We start from the raw sequence: 22,146 nt of genomic DNA on the forward strand, positions 1-22,146 counted from the left end.
CCCCCTCAGTGCTCCGGGCACGCGGCCCCGCCTCTCTTCCCCCTCAGTGCTCCGGGCACGCGGCCCTGCACCTCTCCTCCCCCCCCCCTCAGTGCTCCGGGCACGCGGCCCTGCACCTCTCCTCCCCCCCCCCCTCAGTGCACCGGGCACGCGGCCCCGCCTCTCTTCCCCCTCAGTGCTCCGGGCACGCGGCCCCGCCTCTCTTCCCCCTCAGTGCTCCGGGCACGCGGCCCCGCCTCTCTTCCCCCTCAGTGCTCCGGGCACGCGGCCCCGCCTCTCTTCCCCCTCAGTGCTCCGGGCACGCGGCCCCGCCTCTCTTCCCCCTCAGTGCTCCGGGCACGCGGCCCCGCCTCTCTTCCCCCTCAGTGCTCCGGGCACGCGGCCCCGCCTCTCTTCCCCCTCAGTGCTCCGGGCACGCGGCCCCGCCTCTCTTCCCCCTCAGTGCTCCGGGCACACGGCCCCGCCTCTCTTCCCCCTCAGTGCTCCGGGCACACGGCCCCGCCTCTCTTCCCCCTCAGTGCTCCGGGCACACGGCCCCGCCTCTCCAGCGAGAGATCGGGTGCTGGCGGAGGTGTCTCTGGCCACCCACAAGGCAGCTGTGTACACAGCAGACTGCTGCAGAGCACCCTGGGAAACAGCAATGCAGCTCCCCGCCGGCAGGCCAGGCCAGAGCGTGCGGGAGGGGCGTGTAGCGCATGGGCTGTTCCGGCCCCGGGTGCGCGGCGTATGGGTGGCCCTGCCCCTGGGCGTGCAGCACAGGAGCGGTGTCAGCCCCGGGCACCAGGCGTATGGCAGGAGTGGCGCCGGTCCCGGGCGTACGGCGTGTGCGGCCCCGCCCCTTGGTGCCCGATGCGTGAAAGGCCCCACCCCCGGGCACCCAGCAGCCTCAAAAGTTTGGGGACCACTGAGTTAAGGGATGGGGGAACTGACCTCTATGCAAGATGCTGCTGCTGCTCTGGCATGCAAGGCAATCCCTGCCCCCGGCTTAGGGGTGTTATCTTGCAATTCGTCAGCCAGGTGAGCAGGCCTGCGTGCTGCCCCGCTCTGGTACATCCCCAAGGGAGAGGAGCAGCGAGACTGTTTCAATCCCCACTCGCCCCGTTTCCCTGCTGCCTCTGCAGAGACGGTGCCTCTGATAGAGGCAGCAAGGGGGGGAAGCAACTAGTCCATGCTGGGCTAATGTATGAGGAGAGGGGATGCTAACGGAGGGACTGACGGGCCACGTGGCGCGGGGAGAAAGAGGTTCTTTAGGCTGCACACACTGCGTCACCGCAGAGCCTCTCTGCACTGCCCTGCTGGCACCCTGCCGACTGAGAAGATGGCACTTCGTCCTGTGGGCCTCAGGGCCACGAAGATACAGACCCATGGGAGCGAGTGCAGAGAAGAGTAACAACAAGGCCAGCAATGGCTGCCAAGGGCCAGCCACACAGGGACCGTGCTGGGGCAGAGGCGTCAGTCTGAGAAGGGGCGGATGAGGGACATGGCATGCAGTGAAAGAAGATCTGTTAGGCAGAGATACAGGATCCAGGCTAAGTGATGGGAGCATCATAATGCAACCCCAGCTGTGTGGAAGACGCGCTTTTCATCAGTAAACAATCGGTAAGTGTCAGACTCTTCCCACATCGCTGAACAGCCTGCCTCTCCAGACCGGATGTCTACAGGTGGGCACAGACAGACAACTGTTGCCGAGACGTTAGTGGAGTTTGATTTCAGGCCACTTCCCTTACAGATATCCGACTGATGACGTTGACATTTGTGTTTTAATGGTCATAAAACGACACCTCTTTGGATCTCAGCATCTTGTCATGAAGTTATTGTCTAATCTCCCTCCATTGCTGTCCCTCCCCATCCCTAACATCCACAAGCCATTGACAAAGTGCGTAACCCAAACCCTGCCAAGCTCATTCCCACCGATACAGCCTGGCGCCGGCTGGGGGCTGACACCCAGGCTGCCTCACTGCTAAGACACACCGGGTAGGGCTCTAGGGACCTGTTGCAAGGACTCTCCAGGCTCATTTACTGCTTTACAATTAATACAACAGAGCCCATCCTCAACCCTGCTCCTCTCAACCCACCACTGGAGGGACTGTCTGTCTGCACGAACACCTGCAGCCGCACAGGGCAGCACCATGCCATGCTTCAGCAGCTCCCCTCCGCTCCCACGGTGACTGATCTGCCGTCCACAAGCAGGCTAGTTGCTTTGGCCTGGCAAGACAGCCAAGGGAACAGGCCAGCTCTCTGGTGAATCAGCTGTAGCAGAAATCTTATTTGTGTGTGTTAATTTGAACAGGGTCCCCTGTATGGCGCCTGCGTTCGGGAGCGGAGCGAGTGCCAGATCGGAACTCCAGCCAGAAGAGCAAGAGAAATTCAGGGATGGGTTTAAGCAAAGCCTTGGCTCCTCTACACGGAAAACGCCAGCCAGAGTCAGCACATTCAAATGGAAATGCACCCTTGGCACTTGCGCTTCTGCTGAGCCCTGGAGGTTACGTGGAAAGGCCAGTCCAGGAGGAGAAGGGGGCAGCCAGGCTAAGGAGCAGCAAAATAGCCAAGAGACCCTCTCTCCCGCAGGGTAAGCTTCTCTGCGCTAACAGTAGAGGCCCATTGTAACACCGGAGGCAACTGCATGTTCTGGGCCTCAGCTGTCACTTACCAACATATTCGGAGAGGAACACGACAAAGAACGGCGTGACCAGGTCATTAATTCCCTGGACGTAGCCACTGGCTGGGTGTCGGATGGCCCAGATAAACAGAATTCTCTCAAAGATCTATGGAAAGCAAGGAGGAAAGCCGGACATCTGTGTTAGCCAGGCTCAGTGGAAAGGCCAAGAAGCACGTGAGAGGCATACAGGCAGGCAGGGTGGGGTGGGGTGGGGTGGCAGAGCCATCTCTAGCAGCCACACCCACAGGCTCAAAAATAAGCAAGCTAAAGAAGCAGGCACCAAAATCCCAGCTCCTCCTCTGTCCGCCCGCCCACACCTCCCCAAACATCAGCAGCGGTGCCTAAGATCCAGACGCTGCCCTAGCCGTGGCTTCAGGCCCTTCCGAAGGCCAGGAAGAGTTCAGGGGCTGTCTGGGCTGAGAATTGACAGAGCTGGTCACTCAAGACATCCACTTGCACACAAGCCAGAGCCCTTTCACTGCTGCGCTACTGTCAGCCGGTCCCTGTGCACTGGGCGGTTTGGCAGAGCGCTCACAGCTAGGACTGTGCATCTACTGGTGGTGCACATCCGCACAGGCCTCGGTGCACTTAACATTTACTCTGCACACGGATGGGAAAAGCCCAGCAGCTGGAAGAGGCTAGCGGGAACACTGCTCCCAACTACGGAACACCCAAGTCAGGAGCCAGGCTGCTGCGCCTGTTTTCTGCAGTAACATCTCAGGGGCCCAGCCGCAGACCTGGAAATGGTTCGACAAGCAGGATGCTCAAGGGCTTTCCTGAGCCCCTGGGGATTAGCGAGGACTGTGACTGCTTCCCACATCTCCCTGTGCCTAGCCCTTGTGATCGCAGACTCCAGATTCTCCTGCTATATAAACTAGTCCTCGGGACTCCGGCAGACTGACCTCGCCTGCACTTTGGGCAATCCCACCAAGCTGCACGTGCCTCCCAGCAGCACCACTAAACCTGCCCCTCGGACAACACAGGCCAGGACTCTCGGCCTCGCTCCCACAAGGGTGGCAAGGCAGCAGGGCAGCTTACTCCGGCTAGCGGGTTTCCAACAACGTCAGCTTTTGGACCAACGCTCAGTTACTTTATCAGCTAAACCTGGGCCTTTCATACATGGCATCCCGGCCAGCCCCTAGCTCAGATCATCAGCCTTTACCAGAGGGCCCCAGAAGCTTTGCAGTAAGAGGACAAGCCAGGCCTTGTCCGTGCAGGCACGTTTCCCGCAGCGCAGCGCCTGGCGAGCTGCACCACTGTAGCTCTCCGCCTTCGCGCACGTATTCTGGAGGCCCAGGGCATGTCCCGGAGCATGGCGATTTGTTCCGTCAGAAGAGGAGCTCACATCAACGCTCTAGCCACAAGGCGGAAGGGACTGGAGGTGCCATTCAGTAGCTGCGAACACTTAACTCAGAGGCCTGGAAGATGTTGTGGTCAAATGGCTAAAGCACTAAACTGGCACACAAGAGACCCAGGTTCTAATCCCAGCTCTGCTGTGACCTTGGACATGTCACTGCCCCTCAGTTTCTCCTTCCATCCTACGTCTTGCCTATTTGGATTGTCAGCTCCCTGGGACAGGCAGTGTGCGTGTACAGCACCCAGCACAACTGAGCCGGGCTCTCGGTTGGGATGCCTACACCACCCACCTACAAGTTCTACCCGGGGGAAACACCCAGCTTCTGCGAGATCCCTTCCCAGGAGGTGCTGGGGTGGCAACAGCTCCATTTTACATCCAAACCGATCTGGGGGAGGCTGAGCCGAAGCCACGTAGCTGAAAGGAGGGAAGCCTGCTCTGTCCCCAAATCCAGAGGACTAGATCAAATCCACTGGGCTCGACTGGCCCTCAGCCCCTCGGCAAAACCCGATGGCCGGGTAGAATGGGAGAGGTGCCAGCAGGGCCTGGCCTGCCCCGCCCCATGCAGGGAAGCTAGAGAGACTCGTCCTGCCTCACCTCCTGGACTAGCGGTTGCTGGAAGAGCGGGATGAGAGGGTTTGTCCTGGGAATGTCGATGTGGATCTGGAGGAGGAGAGAGGCAGAGCGGGTTAGACACGCTGATCTCCGCTGTCCGGAAGAGGGAGCTGGGATTCCCATCTATAAATCAGCAAAGCCAGTCCCTGGAGAGAAAGGTCTGACTCCCTCTACCGCCCTGGGGACAGAGGCACTTGCTGAGAGGCCCAAACTCCAGCCGCCATGGCTCGATTCTGGGGAAGGGGGGGAGCAGCCGGCGTGGCAGGGGCCTTAAAGCCAGTGACAGGGGCACGGGGGCAAATCCGACTGACGCAGCTAATCCAGTGACTGACAGGGGGGCTCCACCCTGCCCCATGGGGGCTTTCCCTGTGTGAGCTGCTGGGACCCTTCACAGGCCAGAGAGCAGCAGCAGGCCAAAGGGAGGGCAGGGGCCGGGGGGAGGCTGGGTGGCGTAAGAGAAGAGCCAGACCAGTACCTGCCGATAGGTGTCCTGATGATGCTCTTCATTCCTGGAATCGTAATACTGCTCAATGAAGCCAAAATACTCCTCCCGCTTGCGCTGCAGAGTCAGCTTCCTCCGCTCCTTGTTCGCCGGGAGATAGCCCTGCAGCAGAAGGCAGCCGGTCACCAGCCTGTCCCCTCCTGCCCCGCCCTGCCAGCAGCACCCAGCGTGTGCGCCAAGGAGGGGGAGGGGAGCTCTCCAGCTTCACTGCTCCCAGCACACACTGCGCAGTAACTTGCCTTCCTGCCCCCAGCAATCTGCCAGCCTCCAGCAGCTAGAGACAGGGCTGGGTGTGACTGTTTGCCCAATGCCCTGGGAAGCCGCAGGGAGACGGGAGCTCAGCTCAAGCAGCATGGCATGGAAGCGAGAGGAAAGGGGCTGACAGAAAGTGAACACACAGCACTCAACACAGGCTGACCGGGTAGCGGGGGTGGGGAGCCGTAACTGGATTTTAACAGGGCTTTTCCTGCCCCCACTCTCGCCTGGTGCCCCTCAGGAATCACACAGTGGGGAGCCTGAAGGTTGGGAAGACGAGGTCTCTGCTCCCCAGTTTTGCTGCAGGCCTCCACGGCCACTGGAGAACCAGCAGCCTGGGATGGCTTGCAGGGAGGGCTGAAGCCTGACATGCTACAAGTCTGTCACTAACCCTCCCGCTTGGTCCAAAGTCAGAGATGCCAGGGAGGGAAATCTCGAGCATCCCCTCTTGTAGCCCAAGGCTGTGAGCAGCTGCACGCCAGCGCTCCCTCCAGCAACCCAAGCCAGCCAGGCTGGAGAGCCCTGCTCTTCCTCAAGGGAAGCAGCGGAGGAGAGAGGCTGTCTCGGCTGCAAAAAGCAGCCATTTTATAGCACGAAGGAGCAGCAAACAGGACATGCAAAACAAATAACGCTTTGTGAGCAACCTGTGGCAGGAGGGCCCACGTGGCCCACCAGGGTTCTGCGTGTGGCCCATGGGACATTTTGTTTACCGCTGCCCACGTGCAGGGCTGCTCTCATCGGTGGGGCCTTCTCCCTCCCGGCGTTACCAAAGGGACATACGAGGAGCCAGGGCCCGTGCAGGGAGCCAGGCGCTGCCTCTGCAGCCTATCGGAGCACGGCTACGGGTCGGTCGGCACAGCTTGGTGCGCCAGTGCCACAAGCCAGCTGCCCGGTCCCGGGAGAGCGGCTTGTTACGACCAGCTTGTGGTGGCTCTGAGATGGAGGAGCCCACTCACCAGCTGGCCCCTCGGCGTGGGGCTTTACCGGAGGGATCACCGCTCTGCATGCAGTCCCATGCACCAGCGTATGCCTCAATGGCTGGGTTCACTGGCTGGAGCCGCTCCCTGTCCTTCAGCAACTGGCCGTTCAGACTTGTCCTCGCTCCCTAGGTGCTGCTGTCTCCTCCTCACGCCCTTGGCTTGCTTCTCCCAGCAGGCAGAGTGGGAGCTCCCCATTTTTCAGCCAGTAAGCCACCCCAGGGGCATTCACCCCACCCAGAATCTGCCCCACACCTTTGGGAGTGAGGATTCTCTGTCGGCTAGTGTGTAGAGAGCACGCCCAGGAAAGGGCTCCGTGTGCAAGGTCCCACAATGAACCGGACAGTCCCGTGTCTAGATGGTCACACGTGGCTCTGCCCCAGGGCCACGCACTCGGCACTCACCGACAGGAGTCGCCACGTCACGGGCCGGACCTCTCTGGGCACGCCAGGCCAGCTGCACTTCCTCAGCTCATCTGCAAACGGACAGTGGTTGCAATGGATTAGCTCCCTGGGCGTCCCGAAGGAGGTCCCCGGCTAGGCAGAACTACACCTAAAAGGAGAGGAAGCCCCAGTCTGCTCCTGCAGGCTCTGGACTCCCAGCCCTCAGGAAGGCTCCGTGTCAGCCGTGCTCACTGAGAACGGCAGCAGGGGACTGCAGCGGGGAAGCAGCGGATAAGGGCACAGAGCCGAGGCCAGCAGCCCTGGCTCTGTCCCACGGCCGATGGACACCGAAGTACTTCCCCACCCGTCCTGCCCCGCACTCACCCAGATCCGTGTTGTGGCTGGAGAGGAGCTGCCGGAACTTCTCCAGGCGCGTTTTCTCCCGCACGGTCATTGGGGGGGCCCCCGAGGCATTCTGGTCGGAGATGCGGGCGACAAGCGGAATGATGGGGCGGAGCGGGAGGGACTGCTGCTTGTGGAGGGCGCTCCGCACGCAGGCATCCTCTGCAAGAAGGGTTAGAGAGTTCGCGGATGCGCCGAGCAGAGGGGTGGGGAGTAGCGAAAGCACAGGAGACGGAGGGTCTGGCGTGCATTCTCCTGCCGGTCTGTGCCTCAGTTTCCCCTCCTGCGTTACAGGGATAAATCCCTCCCTTGGAATTCATTCCCTCCCGTATACACAAGCGCTATGCCCTCCTCAGAGGGAAGAGAAGTGTCCCCCTGCGCTTAGAGGGAACGTAGCGTGAGTCAGAGCTCTGGGGTGCCACCTATCTGGTGTCCCATCTTCAACTCTGGCCAAATCTGATACTTCACAGGACTCAGACAAAGGGTCCCACAATACATGGGGGAAAACATCCCTGTCTGGCCCTGATCACCTGAGCATGCGACTTCGGGAACACGAGACAAACCACAAGAGACCTCCGGGCTGCCGAGCGACCCAACCCCGTACGCACCTGGCCAGCTCCCCCAGCAAACCAATTACCTCATGCCCGGCCCAAGGGCTACGTCCCATCATTCAATTAACTGCCCACTTGCCTTCCCCCTCCCCGCCCCCACACGGGACAGCAGCAGCCGCTGCTCGGGAGCAGGAGCAGCTCTGGGAATTTCATAGCGCAACTGCCGAGGCACCAGGAGCGGGCCCCACCACAGGCTGGGCAGCGAGGGGGTGAAGCCAGGCCAGCTCCCGGCACCTGCTCTTCCATCAGGTCTCCTGGTCTTTTCCTTTCACTCCAGGCGGGTCCCTTCCTTCCCCCTCCCCCCCCAGCACCCCGCCGGCTGCTGCCCCGGCCGGGTCCCTTCCTTTCCCCTTCCCCCCCCCAGCCGCTGCCCCGGCCGGGTCCCTTCCTTTCCCCCCCCAGCACCCCGCCGGCTGCTCCCTCAATTCTCCAGCATGCCTCAGAGCAGTGCAGAGGCTCAGGAGATCCAGGAAACCGAGGCGGATGTCTCCCCCACCTGGCCTCCTTTAGCCTACCAAGGGAGAGGAGCTCGACAGACAGGGAGCCATGACGTGGCCTCTGATGCCATCTGGTGGCCAGACTCACCTGGCAGCTCCTTCCCAAAGGCAAGCGTGTAGCCCCGCTGCACTGAGGCATGGAAGGGCACATGTCCATGACTTCCAGAATTTAACCATCCAGAAGGAACCATCACGATCATCTCATCTGACCTGCTGCCTCTCCAGGCACAGAGCCTCCCCCAGCCCTCCCCGAGTGCCTGGCGACCTCCCCTCCCAGGACAGAACAGACACTGGTTGAAACTGAGCTGTGCCTCGCGAGGTGGAGCAAGGCAGAAAGGGGCCAATATCTGCCAATTCCTCCCTGACCCCGTCTGGCCGTCAGTTACACGCTGAGCATGTGGGCCAGACGCCCTGGCAAGAATTCTCTGGAGTGGCCGACTCCAAGCTCTCCCTGGGGAGCACCCCATGACCCTGCCACCTCTGATCGGAAAGAGCCCCAGAGCGGGATGCAGCAATGACCTAAGCCAGAGAGCTACCCTGTGCACCAGGCAGAGCACTCGGGTCAGGAGCAAGTGGGCACAGCTCCACCAGAGCTTAGGACAGGTCTGAATTTGGCTGGGGCTCTGCAGAGCCAGAGGCTGAGTATCTCTGACAATGTGGCACCAGGTGCCTGGGACAGAGAGGAGGGGAAGCACAGTTTCAAAATTCAGCTGGAAGCTGAATTCCACCTCAACCCACACAGCACGTGGGCACTAGCTAGGTGTGTGGCAGCCGGCCAGGAGACAGCAGAGTGACCGTGGAAGGGGGCCCTTACCCGGCGCTCTGGCCAGCTGGGCCTCGCTGCTGGACTTGATGACTTTGCAGTTGGTTGGCATGTCACTGAGAGCAGGCTGGGCCCGCTCGGGTTTCACGCGCAGCTTGCTGTGGTTCTCCAGCACCTGGGCGGCCGTGGCCTTGGCCACTTTTGAGTTCAGGGTCTGGAAAGAGGAAAACTCCTCGTCTTCGTCATCGCCGATGTCCCAGGCATCACTGGTGTTACGGGCAAACTCGTGAAAGCTAGAGGCCTTTTTATTCTTCATGAGCAGCACGTTGCCCTTGGAGCGTTCCTTAATGAAGCTGGGAGCCAGGGAAATAGGGTAAGTGCCACAGAAAGAGCCACCCTCTTGCTCTTTCCTCCTTTCACAATATCATCCCACGCACCTGGGGCACAACTCCTTCCAAACACTCCCTTCCCCTCACCCCCAGTACGCCCCCCAGGCCTCTTCAGCCCATGGCACAGCCTCCTCCCTACAGCCTTGGCACCCGCTCCCCCCAAGCCAAGAACCACCCTGGAAGGCGGAACAGAGCTGGACATGGGGGGTCAATCCTCCACTGTCCGGGAGGAGAGCATCCCAGCGGGGCAGAGGAGAGAAACCCACTCTGCTCCCAGGCCTACAGACGCCACACCCTACGAGCAGGAAAACTAGCAGCTGCACTCAGCCCAGAGAGAGGTGCAGATCCAGCTCCGTGCGCCTGTGCAGCCATGAGCCTCCAGCTGGCCAGTGACAGTCTGCTGAGCGCTCGACGCAGGGAGAGTGCTCCCACCACCGTCAAGCATCAAGAGTCAAAGTCCACCTCCCCTGCGCCACACGAGGGAGCGCGATAAGGAGCCAAAGCCAGGAAATCAAGGCTTCCTTCACCGGGGGAGCGTGCGGACTTGGCAGTCCCAGGGCTGACGTGCTGCGTGTTCACAGAGCACGGGGAGCCACAGAGATGTGGTGCCCACACCCATGCTGCGGGGTTCCCCTGCTGGCCTGAGGGACCCCCCACGAGCAAAGGGGAGCTCAGCCACGTGGTCTTCCTGCTGACAGAGCCAGGGCAGCGGCTACGGCAGCTCCTTGTCACTCATGAGGCCGGGGCTCATGTCACGCCGGGAGCAAGGGCCAGATTCACAGGCTACAAGGGAGCCCCTGAGAGCCCCTGCCAGGAAGAGCCAGAGCATCCCAGCAAAGCGAGCGCTGGGCGCCCAGCACAAGGAAAGCCGGAAGGGGGAGGGGAGACTGGACACTTACCTCTTGGTGAGCCGGGGGTCCAAGGGGGGGTGCTGGGCTCCATAGACAGGCTGTATGCTGCAGAGGAAAAAGCCACAGAAGATTTGTGAATAACTGCCACAGCCTCGGACAGGGCCACACTCCCCAGCTGGGGGGGGGGGGGGGGGGAAATCAGGTGACACCTTCTGCCCGGATGGGGGAAGGGGAACGAAAGCTGGACAAAGGCCGGAGGCGGAGCGGGCTGCTGGTGTGCCCCGGCTTGGGCAGGCTTAGAGCTGACACAGCTAGTGAGCCCGTGTGACAAAGCGGGGATCGGACGCGTTGCAGGGGATTTCTACTCGCTGGCTTGGGGTGCAGGGAGGGGAGTTGAGGCCCTGGGCTCTGGACCCCTCCCCCCAAGATGGACTGGACTGGCAGCCCCTGGTTCCTGTGCTGCGCCCCTGTCAACTGGAAACCTTCTGTTCTACCTGCTGGCTGAGGATGGGGGTGCAGGGCCCCAGTGACAAGCTAACACTCCCCTTTAAAGTGGGCAGGGATGCTTTGCAGCTCTACGCTGCTCTCCACCCAGGCCTAGCCTTACAGATGTTACACTGAGGACGCTGCTCGTTTCACAGGCAATTTACAGGGAAACCGAGACGGAGCAGTCAGGGGTTCAGGCCAACGTTTGGCCTCGTTATACATGTCCCCGCCTCACGCCCCTTCCAACAGCCAGGCCTGTTGCTGCATCTGCCTCCACAGCACTGCGCTGCGAAGGGTAAGCACTGCTGGAGGATGGGAAATTCTCCAACATCAACCCCCACTTAACAGCAAGGCCTGTTGGCAGCAGACCTGAGTCAATGGGACCGTAATCCGTTCCCCCAGTTCTGGAGCCAGCGGCACAGAGCTGGGCTCAGCACCACAGGAGGGGGAATCCGACCGGCTGCAGCCAGAGAAGCGCTGAGCGCTACGAACTACCTGGCTAAGAGAAGGGAGAAGGCAGCTGCCCAGGGAGACACAGAAGAGCGATCGGCAGCAGAGAGAGCTGCAGGACAGGCAAAGGGCGACAACGGGCCCCAAAGCCCAGGCAAAGCAATGGGTGAGGAAGCCTAGCAACTGCCGCCTTTCACACCAAGCTCTAAACAGACAAGCTGTCTTCTGCCAGGCGTGGCCAGGCCGGGAAGGAGTCTCTTGTCAATTAAGTCCCGGTGTCAGGACGGCCATTGAACACAGGTGGCCGTGCTGAGGGGCTATTGTCCAGGGCAAAGGAGCGCAGTGCTGCTCACAAACGACTCATGGCTGCTTCTTTCAGTGCCAGGAGAAGCCAGAGAAGCCCTTTTAAAGCATGACCTGAGTTTTCCAAAGCTCCCCCCGTCCCTTGTTCACACAGAGCCAGGGCACTGGGAAAAGGCTGACACAGGAATACTGGAGTCCCCTCTGGGAACACAACATTGGTCCCTCAGAACGAGGGTCCCTCCTCCGGCTGGCTGTGGCTGATACCCGAGGCTGCAGTGAAAGAAGCAGCCCCTGCCCATAATGCATTTGGAGAAGCATGCAGGGCTGTGCCTGTCTGGGGAGGCAGGAAATGCCGCCGTATGGCCTAGAGCAAGTAGCTAATACTCAGCACAGGCCGACTTTTTTGAGATTGTGCATCCAAGGAGAAACAGCATAAGGGTGGGGGGAGGATAGGATTTTGTAAACAGGCCTCTTTCAGCTGTCTCAGGGTCACCCCCAGCACCAGAGCTAACCCAGTCACTTCTGAACATGTAGCCCATGAGCTGAGGTTATTTTCATATGAACAGCTACAAACATCACGGGTCAGGTCTTCCCCAGCCACCTTTGGGAAGCCAGTTGCAGTATCTGATGTTGGCTTGCAGCAGTGAGTTCCATGGAACAACCACAAAAGCAGCATTTCCTTTCGTTTGCTCGACTGCTCATTTCACTGGCCGAATCGTTTGTCCTTGTACTGGGTGAAGAGCAGAGTGAGGCAGAAACACAAACACTCCCAGGAGAAAGCTACGATGGGGTTGACTTCTAAAGTACATTGACAATTCCATGAGCTTCTACGTTAAAGAAAAGCCCCAGGGACAGGCTTCCTTTGACCACCATCCCCAGGCAGTAAACCAGGCCATAACACTGGTAAGGACCAGCTGCGATTAGCACAGAGGCTTTCCTGTAACCGGACTACTTATAGAACTGCTGAGAGGAGTAGGGTTAGCTCTGACTTTATAAGAGTTGGAGTTTTTGTAGAGATGGGTAAGAAACATCTACGTAAAGATCAGCTTCAAGAACCATTCACAACAGCGACTGGCCTCAGCCAGCCGACCATAAAAAACCCAGAATGAGTCTGGAAACAGCCTAGCAACCAACAGGGCACGATTTACAAGTAGCTTTATTCGGAGTCCTTAGTGCCTGATCCTGTTCCCAATGGCTTCAAAGGGTGGAGGATCAGGCCACTACAAAGCCCCCTTCATCCAAGGAGCTCCAACACTTTGTCCCCACTTTTACAGCCAGAGAAACTGAAGACGACTGTGGGGAAAGAGACCAGCACGATGACAGTTAGTCCTGATGTTTGTATGGATTATTCAGATTTTATTTCCTTCCCATCTATGCCATTTAGTTTTTGAATGCAACTCAGCTTAGCCTGTGAAACTAGTGTGATCAAATCAATTCCACTTTTCGTATCCAGTCACTTTCACTTGCTTGTTCCACTCCACTAATGAAAGGCTCTGTGCCAATGAACAGATCAGGTCACTTCACCGTCTGTGCCTCTCTTCCTTCTCCCATCTTTGTCCAATTGAAGCTGGAAGCTCCTTGGGACAAGGCCTCTCTCGCCACATTCATGTACAATGGGGACCTGACCTCAGAAGGGGCCTCTGTGGTCTTTACATAGATAATAAGGTTGCTTGGGTTGCCAATGCCACACCAGAAAATACAAACCGAGAAGCCTGTCAATGACACCCCAAAGAGAACACTAGGCTCTGCGATGCACTTTGTCCTTCCAACCCTAAGCACTGGGCCCAAACTTCCCAGTGCCCTTGTCATAATCAGGAGTGCTGACCAGCACTTGGTGACTAAGAGGTTAACTCTGTACCTAGCACAGGTGCCAGGCGTTCAGCCAATTGCAATGCAGGTAGGACAGTCAAACCGGGAAAGAGAGGTTTTTGTTTGAAATCAGAGCAGTTTCTCCCAGGTACTGAGGGAGATGGGAGATGCTTCTCTCTCTCTCTCTCTCCAAGAACAGACTTCTTACTATGTGTAAGGAAAGAAAAGTTTAGCTAGTCCGTCAGGGTCTATGGTTTTCCTTGTTTGGGGGTTTGGAAATTGTCTTAGCTGGCTAATTGTTTTCTCTTTTGTAAGTAATGATTACAGCCCAGGGGCTTTCCCTGAGTATCTATATCAAATGGTGGCTCTTTCCATCTAGCCAATTTACTATGCTTGCAACTTATTATTGAAACAAAACTATAAAGATTTTTTTTTTAAATTAACTAGTATTGGTTGATTCTGGTGTCCTGGAAGGTCTGTGGCTGCGTCTAGACTGGCATAATCTTGCCGCCTGTCTACACTGGCTGCGAGTATTTGCGCAAGAACACTGACTTCGTAATGTACAAAATCAGTGGTTCTTGCGCAAATACTCTGATGCTCCCGCTCAGGGATAAACCCTCTTGCGCAAGTATTCTTGTGCAAGAGGGCCAGTGTAGACAGCAACATTAATTTCTTGCTCAAGAAAGCTGAATGGCTAAAATGGCCATCAGAGCTTTCTTGCGCAAGAGAGCGTCTACACTGGCACGGATGCTTTTGCGCAAAAGCAAATCTTTTGCGCAAAGGCACATGCCAGTATAGTCGCTCTCTTGAGCAAATACTTTTAACGGAAAAACTTTTCCGTTAAAAGTATTTGCGCAAAATCATTCCAGTCTAGACGCAGCCTGTCTGTGTTTATCTGCATGCCTCTGAGTGACAGCTAGCAGATACTGAAGCTCGTTTTTCTTTTCCTTGTCAAGCTCTTTTGGGGAAAAAGAGCTTGGGGTACCCCAGGTATCCACCCATTTGCGTTTTTATTTTGGGGTTCAAAGCACTTGATGGTGGCAGTGGGTCCCCCAAAATCTGGGTATTAGGATTTTGGAGGGAAGTTTTTGTACCAGAGCTTGTAGAGGCAAGGTTTTGGAGTACTCTTGTGGGCCCCCAACTTCTGCATTTATCCTGTCAGAGTGGGGAACAGCCGTGACAGCCCTAGAGAACCTCTTGGTGGCACACCAAGCTGAACACCAAGCTAGAGAACAACTGAAACTGATCACAAAGAGATGCGGTGAATGGAGAAAGCCCAAGTGCTTATCCAAACTTTGACATTATCTTCAGCTCCTTCCAGGGTGATCAGCACAGACTTGGGAAAGAGCCAGCAAATATGCAGGAAAAGATCCCAGAAAGGTTGGATAAGCAGTTCTTAAGTAATCTTAACCTCCGAGGCCATAAACCTAGCATCTCCTGTTTCCCTCCTCCACTCTCTGCTGACAGTTTCCAAGCGTGGGTGATTATAGCAGGGATTTAGGAACAGAGCCAGTACCACCACACACAGCTAGATCTGACAAACTATTAGCATGCTGGCCTTTTGGGGGAGAGAACAGTTTATCCAGTGCCCTAGTTTGAGTTCCGGGCTGGCTGGCTCCTACTTATTTCCCCAAACGGGTTTGCCTGGTTAAGCTCTCAAAAGCGGAGCTCAAAGTTGTTCGAGATGGAAAAAACTTGCTATCTTAGAGAGCACCCTCTGCACGGGCAGGATGTGGGCTACAGATAAGACATGTACCCGATAGTAAGATTATACTCCAAGACACGTGCATATGCAGAGTGGCATTCGTTTGTCAGAAAAAAAGGTGGAGCTGCGGGTGATGTCTGCAGCATCACACCACTCTCCCAGGTCTGGACTGTCCCAGCAACCTCAGTTTGAGCAGGGGGAGAGTGAAAGTGAGAGTGCATTAGAAAGAGAAGATTAACTGGCCAAGCAGGATTTAAAGCCAGTTAAGCATTTCAAAGGCTCTGCACGTGCACACCAGGAGGGGACTGCAGGGTCAAGATGAGATTAATGGCAGCGTGGAAACGGTGATGCCCATATGAAGCGCTCAGACTTTAACCTACCCTTGTAATACTCCTCACAGGGAGGTGGGTAAAACCTCCCTATTCCCTCGCTTTCTCCTGGGGATTTGCTTTGAGTTTTTCTTTGGGAACCTTCCTCTCAAAGCCACAAGTGGGGAGCCTCTCCCCAGAGCAAGTTTCCTGCCCCCTGCTGTCATTAATCTATTTCAAGGCAATGGTTGGTGCAGTCCCTCCCATCCAGTAAGCCTCCCTTGCTGCTCCCTGGCCAGAGGAAGTGAGGTGGGGAAGGTGCCCCCCCAGACTCCCACACTTCCTGGGAAGCAGGGTTAAGAGGAATGCAGGGAATTACAATCTCACATGGGATACAAGGACACCTGTTCTGTTGGGAGGCTCTGCTGTCCAGGGCCGTGCCTGGCCTTGAGGACGAGGGGGGCACCTTGTGCTCTTAGCTCTGAAGTAGGCCTTTAGACACCCAGCAAGCTCCTCTCTACATTGCCCCCTCCCCACTTCAGGATGCAGAGGGAAGGGGAAAGGACTCACTGCTTCCTCACCCTCCCCCCCCAAAAAAAGCCAAACCAAACTGTTCCCGCTCCAGCTTGTCATCCCCCACTGAATGGAGACTTGGGGGATGCAGGTGCACAGAAGGTTAGTTAACAGGCTCCAGCACAGCCCCCCTTTTGTCACTGGCTCCCTGGTGAAGGTTGCAGCTATGCAGAGATACATATTACAAGTACCCACAAATGGATAGGAGAAGTGAATCCCATTCCCAGGCAGGTCGGCTCCTCTCAGGCCCAGCTGGAAATGATCAGTTAATGGACTAGTCCGGAATCAATCAGGAGGAATATAAAAGGGAGATGGGGGAGGGGGGTCAGGAGGGACTGTGACTGAGGCAGGTGGGGGTGACCAGGTAGGCCGGGGGGGCATGTGACCGGGCTGGGGGTCAGGTGGGGGAGGGGAGTGACTGGGCCGGCGGGGGGGGATATCGGGGGGGGGGGGGGGTGACCAGGCCAGAGGGGAGGCCGGGGGTCAGGTGGGGGGAGGGGAGATGAGCAGAGCAGGCCGGGGGGAGGAGCGGGGGGTCAGGCAGGCGAGGAGGGGGAGTGGGCCGCAGAGGGAGGGGGATGACCAGGCCGGGGAGGGTGAGTCGGGGGGGGGGGGGTGTGACCGGGCCGGGGGGGGGGGGTGACCGGGCGGGGGGGGGGGGGGGGGTCAGGCGGGGGAGTCTGACCGGGCCGGGGGGGGGGGGGGTCAGGCGGGGGAGTCTGACCGGGCCGGGGGGGGGGGGGGGTCAGGCGGGGGAGTCTGACCGGGCCGGGGGGGGGGGGGGGGGGTCAGGCGGGGGAGTCTGACCGGGCCGGGGGGGGGGGTCAGGCGGGGGAGTCTGACCGGGCCGGGGGGGGGGGGGGGGGGTCAGGCGGGGGAGTCTGACCGGGCCGGGGGGGGGGGGGGTCAGGCGGGGGAGTCTGACCGGGCCGGGGGGGGGGGGGGGGGGGGGGGGGGGGGGCGGGGGAGTCTGACCGGGCCGGGGGGGGGGGGGGGGTCAGGCGGGGGAGTCTGACCGGGCCGGGGGGGGGGGGGGGTCAGGCGGGGGAGTCTGACCGGGCCGGGGGGGGGGGGGGGGTCAGGCGGGGGAGTCTGACCGGGCCGGGGGGGGGGGGGGGTCAGGCGGGGGAGTCTGACCGGGCGGGGGGGGGGGGGGGGTCAGGCGGGGGAGTCTGACCGGGCCGGGGGGGGGGGGTCAGGCGGGGGAGTCTGACCGGGCCGGGGGGGGGGGGGGGGGGTCAGGCGGGGGAGTCTGACCGGGCCGGGGGGGGGGGGGGGGGTCAGGCGGGGGAGTCTGACCGGGCCGGGGGGGGGGGGGGGGTCAGGCGGGGGGTCTGACCGGGCGGGGGGGGGGGGGGGGTCAGGCGGGGGAGTCTGACCGGGCCGGGGGGGGGGGGGGGGGTCAGGCGGGGGAGTCTGACCGGGCCGGGGGGGGGGGGGGGGTCAGGCGGGGGAGTCTGACCGGGCCGGGGGGGGGGGGGGGGTCAGGCGGGGGAGTCTGACCGGGCCGGGGGGGGGGGGGGGGTCAGGCGGGGGAGTCTGACCGGGCCGGGGGGGGGGGGGGGGGTCAGGCGGGGGAGTCTGACCGGGCCGGGGGGGGGGGGGGGGGGTCAGGCGGGGGAGTCTGACCGGGCCGGGGGGGGGGGGTGTCAGGCGGGGGAGTCTGACCGGGCCGGGGGGGGGGGGTGTCAGGCGGGGGAGTCTGACCGGGCCGGGGGGGGGGGGTGTCAGGCGGGGGAGTCTGACCGGGCCGGGGGGGGGGGGTGTCAGGCGGGGGAGTCTGACCGGGCCGGGGGGGGAGGGGGTGTCAGGCGGGGGAGTCTGACCGGGCCGGGGGGGGCGGAGATCTGGCGGGCGAGGGCCGCACGCACCTGCCCGGCAGCTTGGCGCTCCGCTTCCAGAACTGCTTGCTGCTCTCGGCGGCCATGGCTGGGGCTGGGGCTGGGGCTGGGGCCGGGCCCCGGCCGGCTCCGGAAGGGGGGAGCGGCGACAGGTCCCGGAGCCGCGGGCCGAGGCCGCTTCACCTCCTCCCTCCGGAGGCCCCGCTGCCAGGCTCCGGCGCCGCCATCTTGGATCCGGGAGGGCGAAGCCCGGCCATTGGCTGCCTTGCTCCGCGGCCTCCAGCTCAGCCAATCCAGAGCCGGGATCCTGCAGGGTCGGGAAGCGAGGGAGGCCAGCACCGGGCAGAGGGGCAGGGCCTCGAGAGGCGGGAGAGACCATCTGTGCACTCAAGGAATAAACCATGTCCAGGGGTGGAGTGGAGCGAACCATCTCCTCTGAGAAGAGGTGGCTAGGTTAAACCATCTCCAGTGCTTGGAAGGGGACGAATCACCCCCCTTGGGAGAGGAGGGGGGAATTGGACAATTCCTCTGCCCTGGGGAGGAGGGACAGAGGGGATTAAGCCATTTGCGCTTGGAGGGAGTTACACCGTCTGCATTGGGGAGGAGAGGGTTAAACCATGTGCCCCAGGGAGGCGGGGTGGAGGGGGTCTGCATTGCTTGGGAATGGGTTAAACCACTTCACTGTGGAAGGACAGGTGGAGAGGGTTAAACCAGCTGCACTGGGGAGGAGGGGTCGTGTGGGGTTAAACACTTTGCACTGAAAGAGGGAGAGGGGTTGTGCAGTGGCTGGGCTCCCCTAGAGTTGGAGCTTCCATCTCATCTCCCTTTTCAGTTAAATGTCATTTCCCCAAACTTTCCATTGGGAGTCCTCAAACCTCCCTGCTCCCTCCAGTGACAGCTTGTTTGGCTGTAAGTTACATTTCTGGTACTTCAGGCTGAGAGTGAAAAAAACACTTTTTCTATTCACATCACAAAGTCCTGCAACTTCATTCTATTTTAGATGTTTCAAAGACTTCTACCTGAGTAGTTTAGGGTCTAATCCTGGACTGCATCAAAACAGAGCTCCCAGTCCCAGTCTGAACCTGTGCCTCTTGGAATTAGGGTGGAAATCCATCTTGATTTGCTCACACTTTTAAAACAATCTTATTTTGCTCACGCAAGTGGGATGGAATCACACAAGGAAAATTATAACACTTATAAGGCACTTAGTTAGCCTGGTGATGAACACAGTACATACCACCCATGGGCAAATTGAAACATAGGTGAGAGAGATGGGTATGCATGACAATTAGATCTACAGATATTTCTCTCTCCTTACTGAAATGTTATACAACTTAGAGAAATTGGTAACTTTTCCATTGTCTTATTGAACCATGCTACTGGATACAAACAATAAGTAATTATAATCCTTATTAACAAGGAACTCACAGAAAGTAGTAATGCCATTTCAGATTTCAGTGGTGAAGGGGCAACTTTCAGTGGGGGTTGCTTAGCTCCCTAGAAGCTCTTGGATTATTTGAAGAATAAAAATATAAAAATCACAGAGAGGTTGCCTTGTTAGTCTGTAACTGAAAAAAATTAAAAAACAACTAATGTAAAAATCAGTCTATTTCAGGAGCATTTGTTGTAATTATTTCTTATATGTTTAAAAACAATTCATGTTTAATAACAATTTTGTCTTGGCAACCAAATGACCAAGACAGCACAAACAGGAAACTAAGCAAGCTGCAATTGTGGCATGCAGACCCAGTACCAAATAAAACCTAATTTTCAAGTTTATAACAACAAGGTCCAGAATATACAGACTTTCTTCCCATTGCAGATGTCCCAGATCAGTAACTATCAAACCAAATCAACAAACACAATCTAACCACTGCCCCCCGAACCTGGCCCGCTCTGCCAAGCAGAGATTTTAACTCCGAAAAGGACAAAGTGCCAGATAGTTTATCTGGGATGATTACTAGGGATGATAGGGTCACCCTATCATTTTTAGTTAGAAGGTTCTCAGACATCACAGCAAAGGGCAGCAGCATAAAACCTGTCAGTAGGTACAGACATACAGCGCTTATCAGTGTTGTCTTCAAGGTGTCATTGTCAAGTCCAAGTCGAGTCTCACGTCACTACAGTTCAAGTCTCTAGTCGAGTCTCGTGTCCCTAAAGTCACTTTTGAGTCAAGTCCCAAGTCGAGTCTCAAGTCTTAATTTAAAAAATGTCAAGTCACTTTTGTACAAGCCGTTGATGTCGGCATTTTCGGACAATTTTTTCACCAAGTCGAGTTAACAAAATTAGCAAGTCTCAAGTCACAAACAATGAACCTGAGTCAAGTCTCAAGTCGAGTCACCTCGGCGACTTAAGTCGGACTCGAGTTCAAGTCGTGGGACTCAAGTCAATAACTCTGGTGCTTATACTAACCAGCTTGCTGGGCTGCTGACTTTACCCTGGCAGTTCTTACATGGCTCTGGCTGCCTCCAGCAGGGATACAGCAATTGCCAGCCAGGCCTGCTAACTGGAACCTCATAAGAGGCCAATTTCTAGACTAGTGCCCTGGCCACCAGACCATCTTTCTTTTCTAAGGCCTTTGGAACACACACATGCACGCACGCACACCTCCACACGCCTTAAATATTGCATGACAATTTCTGTGTCAGATAAACATTGCAAGGCAAGGCACCCAATGTCAGGGCATGCCAAAGTGAATGTTTCACAGGTACCCTTAACTCTGCCCCTGGCCTAGCTGCATTATTCATCAACATTTCAAGATCTCAGCACCCAAACTGGTGCCAAAATTCTAAGGAGATGGACAAAGCTACAGATGTGCTCAGCAATTCACTGCTCCCTTTCAGAACCATGGCCACTGCCTTTGGGCGTCTAAATGGAAGCTGAGCTCCTTTGGAGACAGACCCTGTCAAACGAGGTTTAATGACTCAGTCCCCTCACGGGAGCTCAGATCCTCAGAAAGTCTCCCACGGTGGCCACTTTTGAAAATCTGGACCAGGTTTATTTCTCCTACCTTGTTTTGTAAATAAATGAAAGGGGGTGGTTTGGCCACTAACACAAAGAGCTGGATGCCGGGACTCCTGGCTTCTCTGTGCACTGGCCTGCCCCCAAGTTTGCTCTTTGGACTCAGTTGAGGTAGCTAGGGCTTTTGCAGAGAGCCAGTCTGAGCACTCCCAGGGTGGACCAGGCCTGAGACTGGCTCTTCAATGCATCTCCTGGGGCTCTGTGCAGCACAGGATGTTAAAAGACTACGTGATTTAATGATTAACCAATCACGGTGCTGTGTTTTACTGTGTTATTAATGAATTGTTATCAGATTGCACTAAATTACTAAGTATAATTATAAATTATATAGTCTAACAGCAAATTAATTAAAAAGTTTTATAAGCTAAATATTTCCCTGTCATTCATATTCCTGTGGCTCTTTTGGGTACTGTTGATTGCTAATTTGGCTCTTAGGTCATCAAGGTCTGTGTAGCACTGTCCTAAACTATTGTTACGGGCTACAGACAAACTCTGAGGTAAAGAAACGTTAGCAATTCTGGAACAGGCATTTGGGGAGCATCCCAGCAAGTCTGTGCAGACACACAGTAACTGCCTTGAGTTAATTAGCAATTCATTTATTCAAGGTGAACAACTCAACTGTCAACCTGCCCTTCTGACTGTCAACAAATCACCACCCTGCTTCGTGCCTCAGTTTCCCCATGTGTAAAGTGGGGCTCATGACGCAGACCTGTGCCCTCAGAAGAGCAGAGGGTTCCTTCAGTACTCTCCAAAGTGCTCCGAGGACCTCAGAAAGTGCTCTAGATTGGCAAAATGTTATTAGTTGTGCAGCAATTTGAGAAGGGAATGGGTCTGATTTGCCATTGCCCTGCATCATGTGCAGGCAATTACCCCAGGACTAAGTGAGCATAAAGTCAGGATGAACAGCTAGCAGGTTGATTTGCTTGCATCGTTTACCCGCTCTGCCTGAGTGTGACTCGGTTATGCCCAGTTTCCCTTTGACATTCAAGGGAGGGGAGGAGGTGTTAGACCAGGATTCTTATGACCGGATTTTCTAGCAGTCAGGAGCCCTCACTGGGGTCAGATTTTTCAGAAGAGCCAAGCACTGAGCCCATGAAAACCTGGTGGCGTTTCAATGCCCAAATGGGAGATGCCAACGCCAGAGGGCAGCACAAGTCTACCCTTGATAAGAAGCCAGGCCACTTTTACTACTGCATATTATGCTTCTTACAGGGCGTCTCTTTTCTTCTCCCCAGGTGCTAGCAGGAGACTCTGGCTGGAAGCGCGCCAAAGACAAAGGCCAACTTTCGATTCTGAACAAGAATGAAAGAGAGGGGATAAGAATCGGTTCCCCGTCCTGTGCCCAGGCCGAGCTGGGGAAGGAACTTAACACCAAGCGAATGGCTCCCAGCT

General features: G+C 57.4%; 1 protein-coding gene across 6 annotated transcripts in view; it reads right to left on the reverse strand.

The window, feature by feature from the left end:
* Nucleotides 1-18,045, reverse strand: part of TBC1D22B (TBC1 domain family member 22B) — a 67,821-nt gene extending 49,776 nt beyond the window's left edge. For 3 of the 6 annotated variants that reach the window (XM_075910329.2, XM_075910330.2, XM_075910331.2), the window contains exons 1-8: nt 17,764-18,035; nt 10,307-10,363; nt 9,070-9,371; nt 7,130-7,309; nt 6,767-6,837; nt 5,104-5,232; nt 4,611-4,676; nt 2,651-2,765 (exon numbers count right to left, since the gene is read on the reverse strand). In XM_075910329.2, coding sequence (XP_075766444.1) covers nt 2,651-2,765; nt 4,611-4,676; nt 5,104-5,232; nt 6,767-6,837; nt 7,130-7,309; nt 9,070-9,371; nt 10,307-10,363; nt 17,764-17,819 — 976 coding nt within the window. In that variant the 5' untranslated portion in view covers nt 17,820-18,035. Of the gene's footprint in view, nt 1-2,650; nt 2,766-4,610; nt 4,677-5,103; nt 5,233-6,766; nt 6,838-7,129; nt 7,310-9,069; nt 9,372-10,306; nt 10,364-17,763 lie in introns of all 6 variants that reach the window. The other 3 variants (XM_075910332.2, XM_075910333.2, XM_075910334.2) reach the window with 3 other exon arrangements.
* Nucleotides 18,046-22,146: the final 4,101 nt, after the last annotated feature.

Source organism: Pelodiscus sinensis, chromosome 27 (assembly GCF_052426305.1).
Source record: "Pelodiscus sinensis isolate ZL-2025 chromosome 27, ASM5242630v1, whole genome shotgun sequence".
In the NCBI taxonomy this organism is placed as follows: domain Eukaryota; kingdom Metazoa; phylum Chordata; order Testudines; family Trionychidae; genus Pelodiscus; species Pelodiscus sinensis.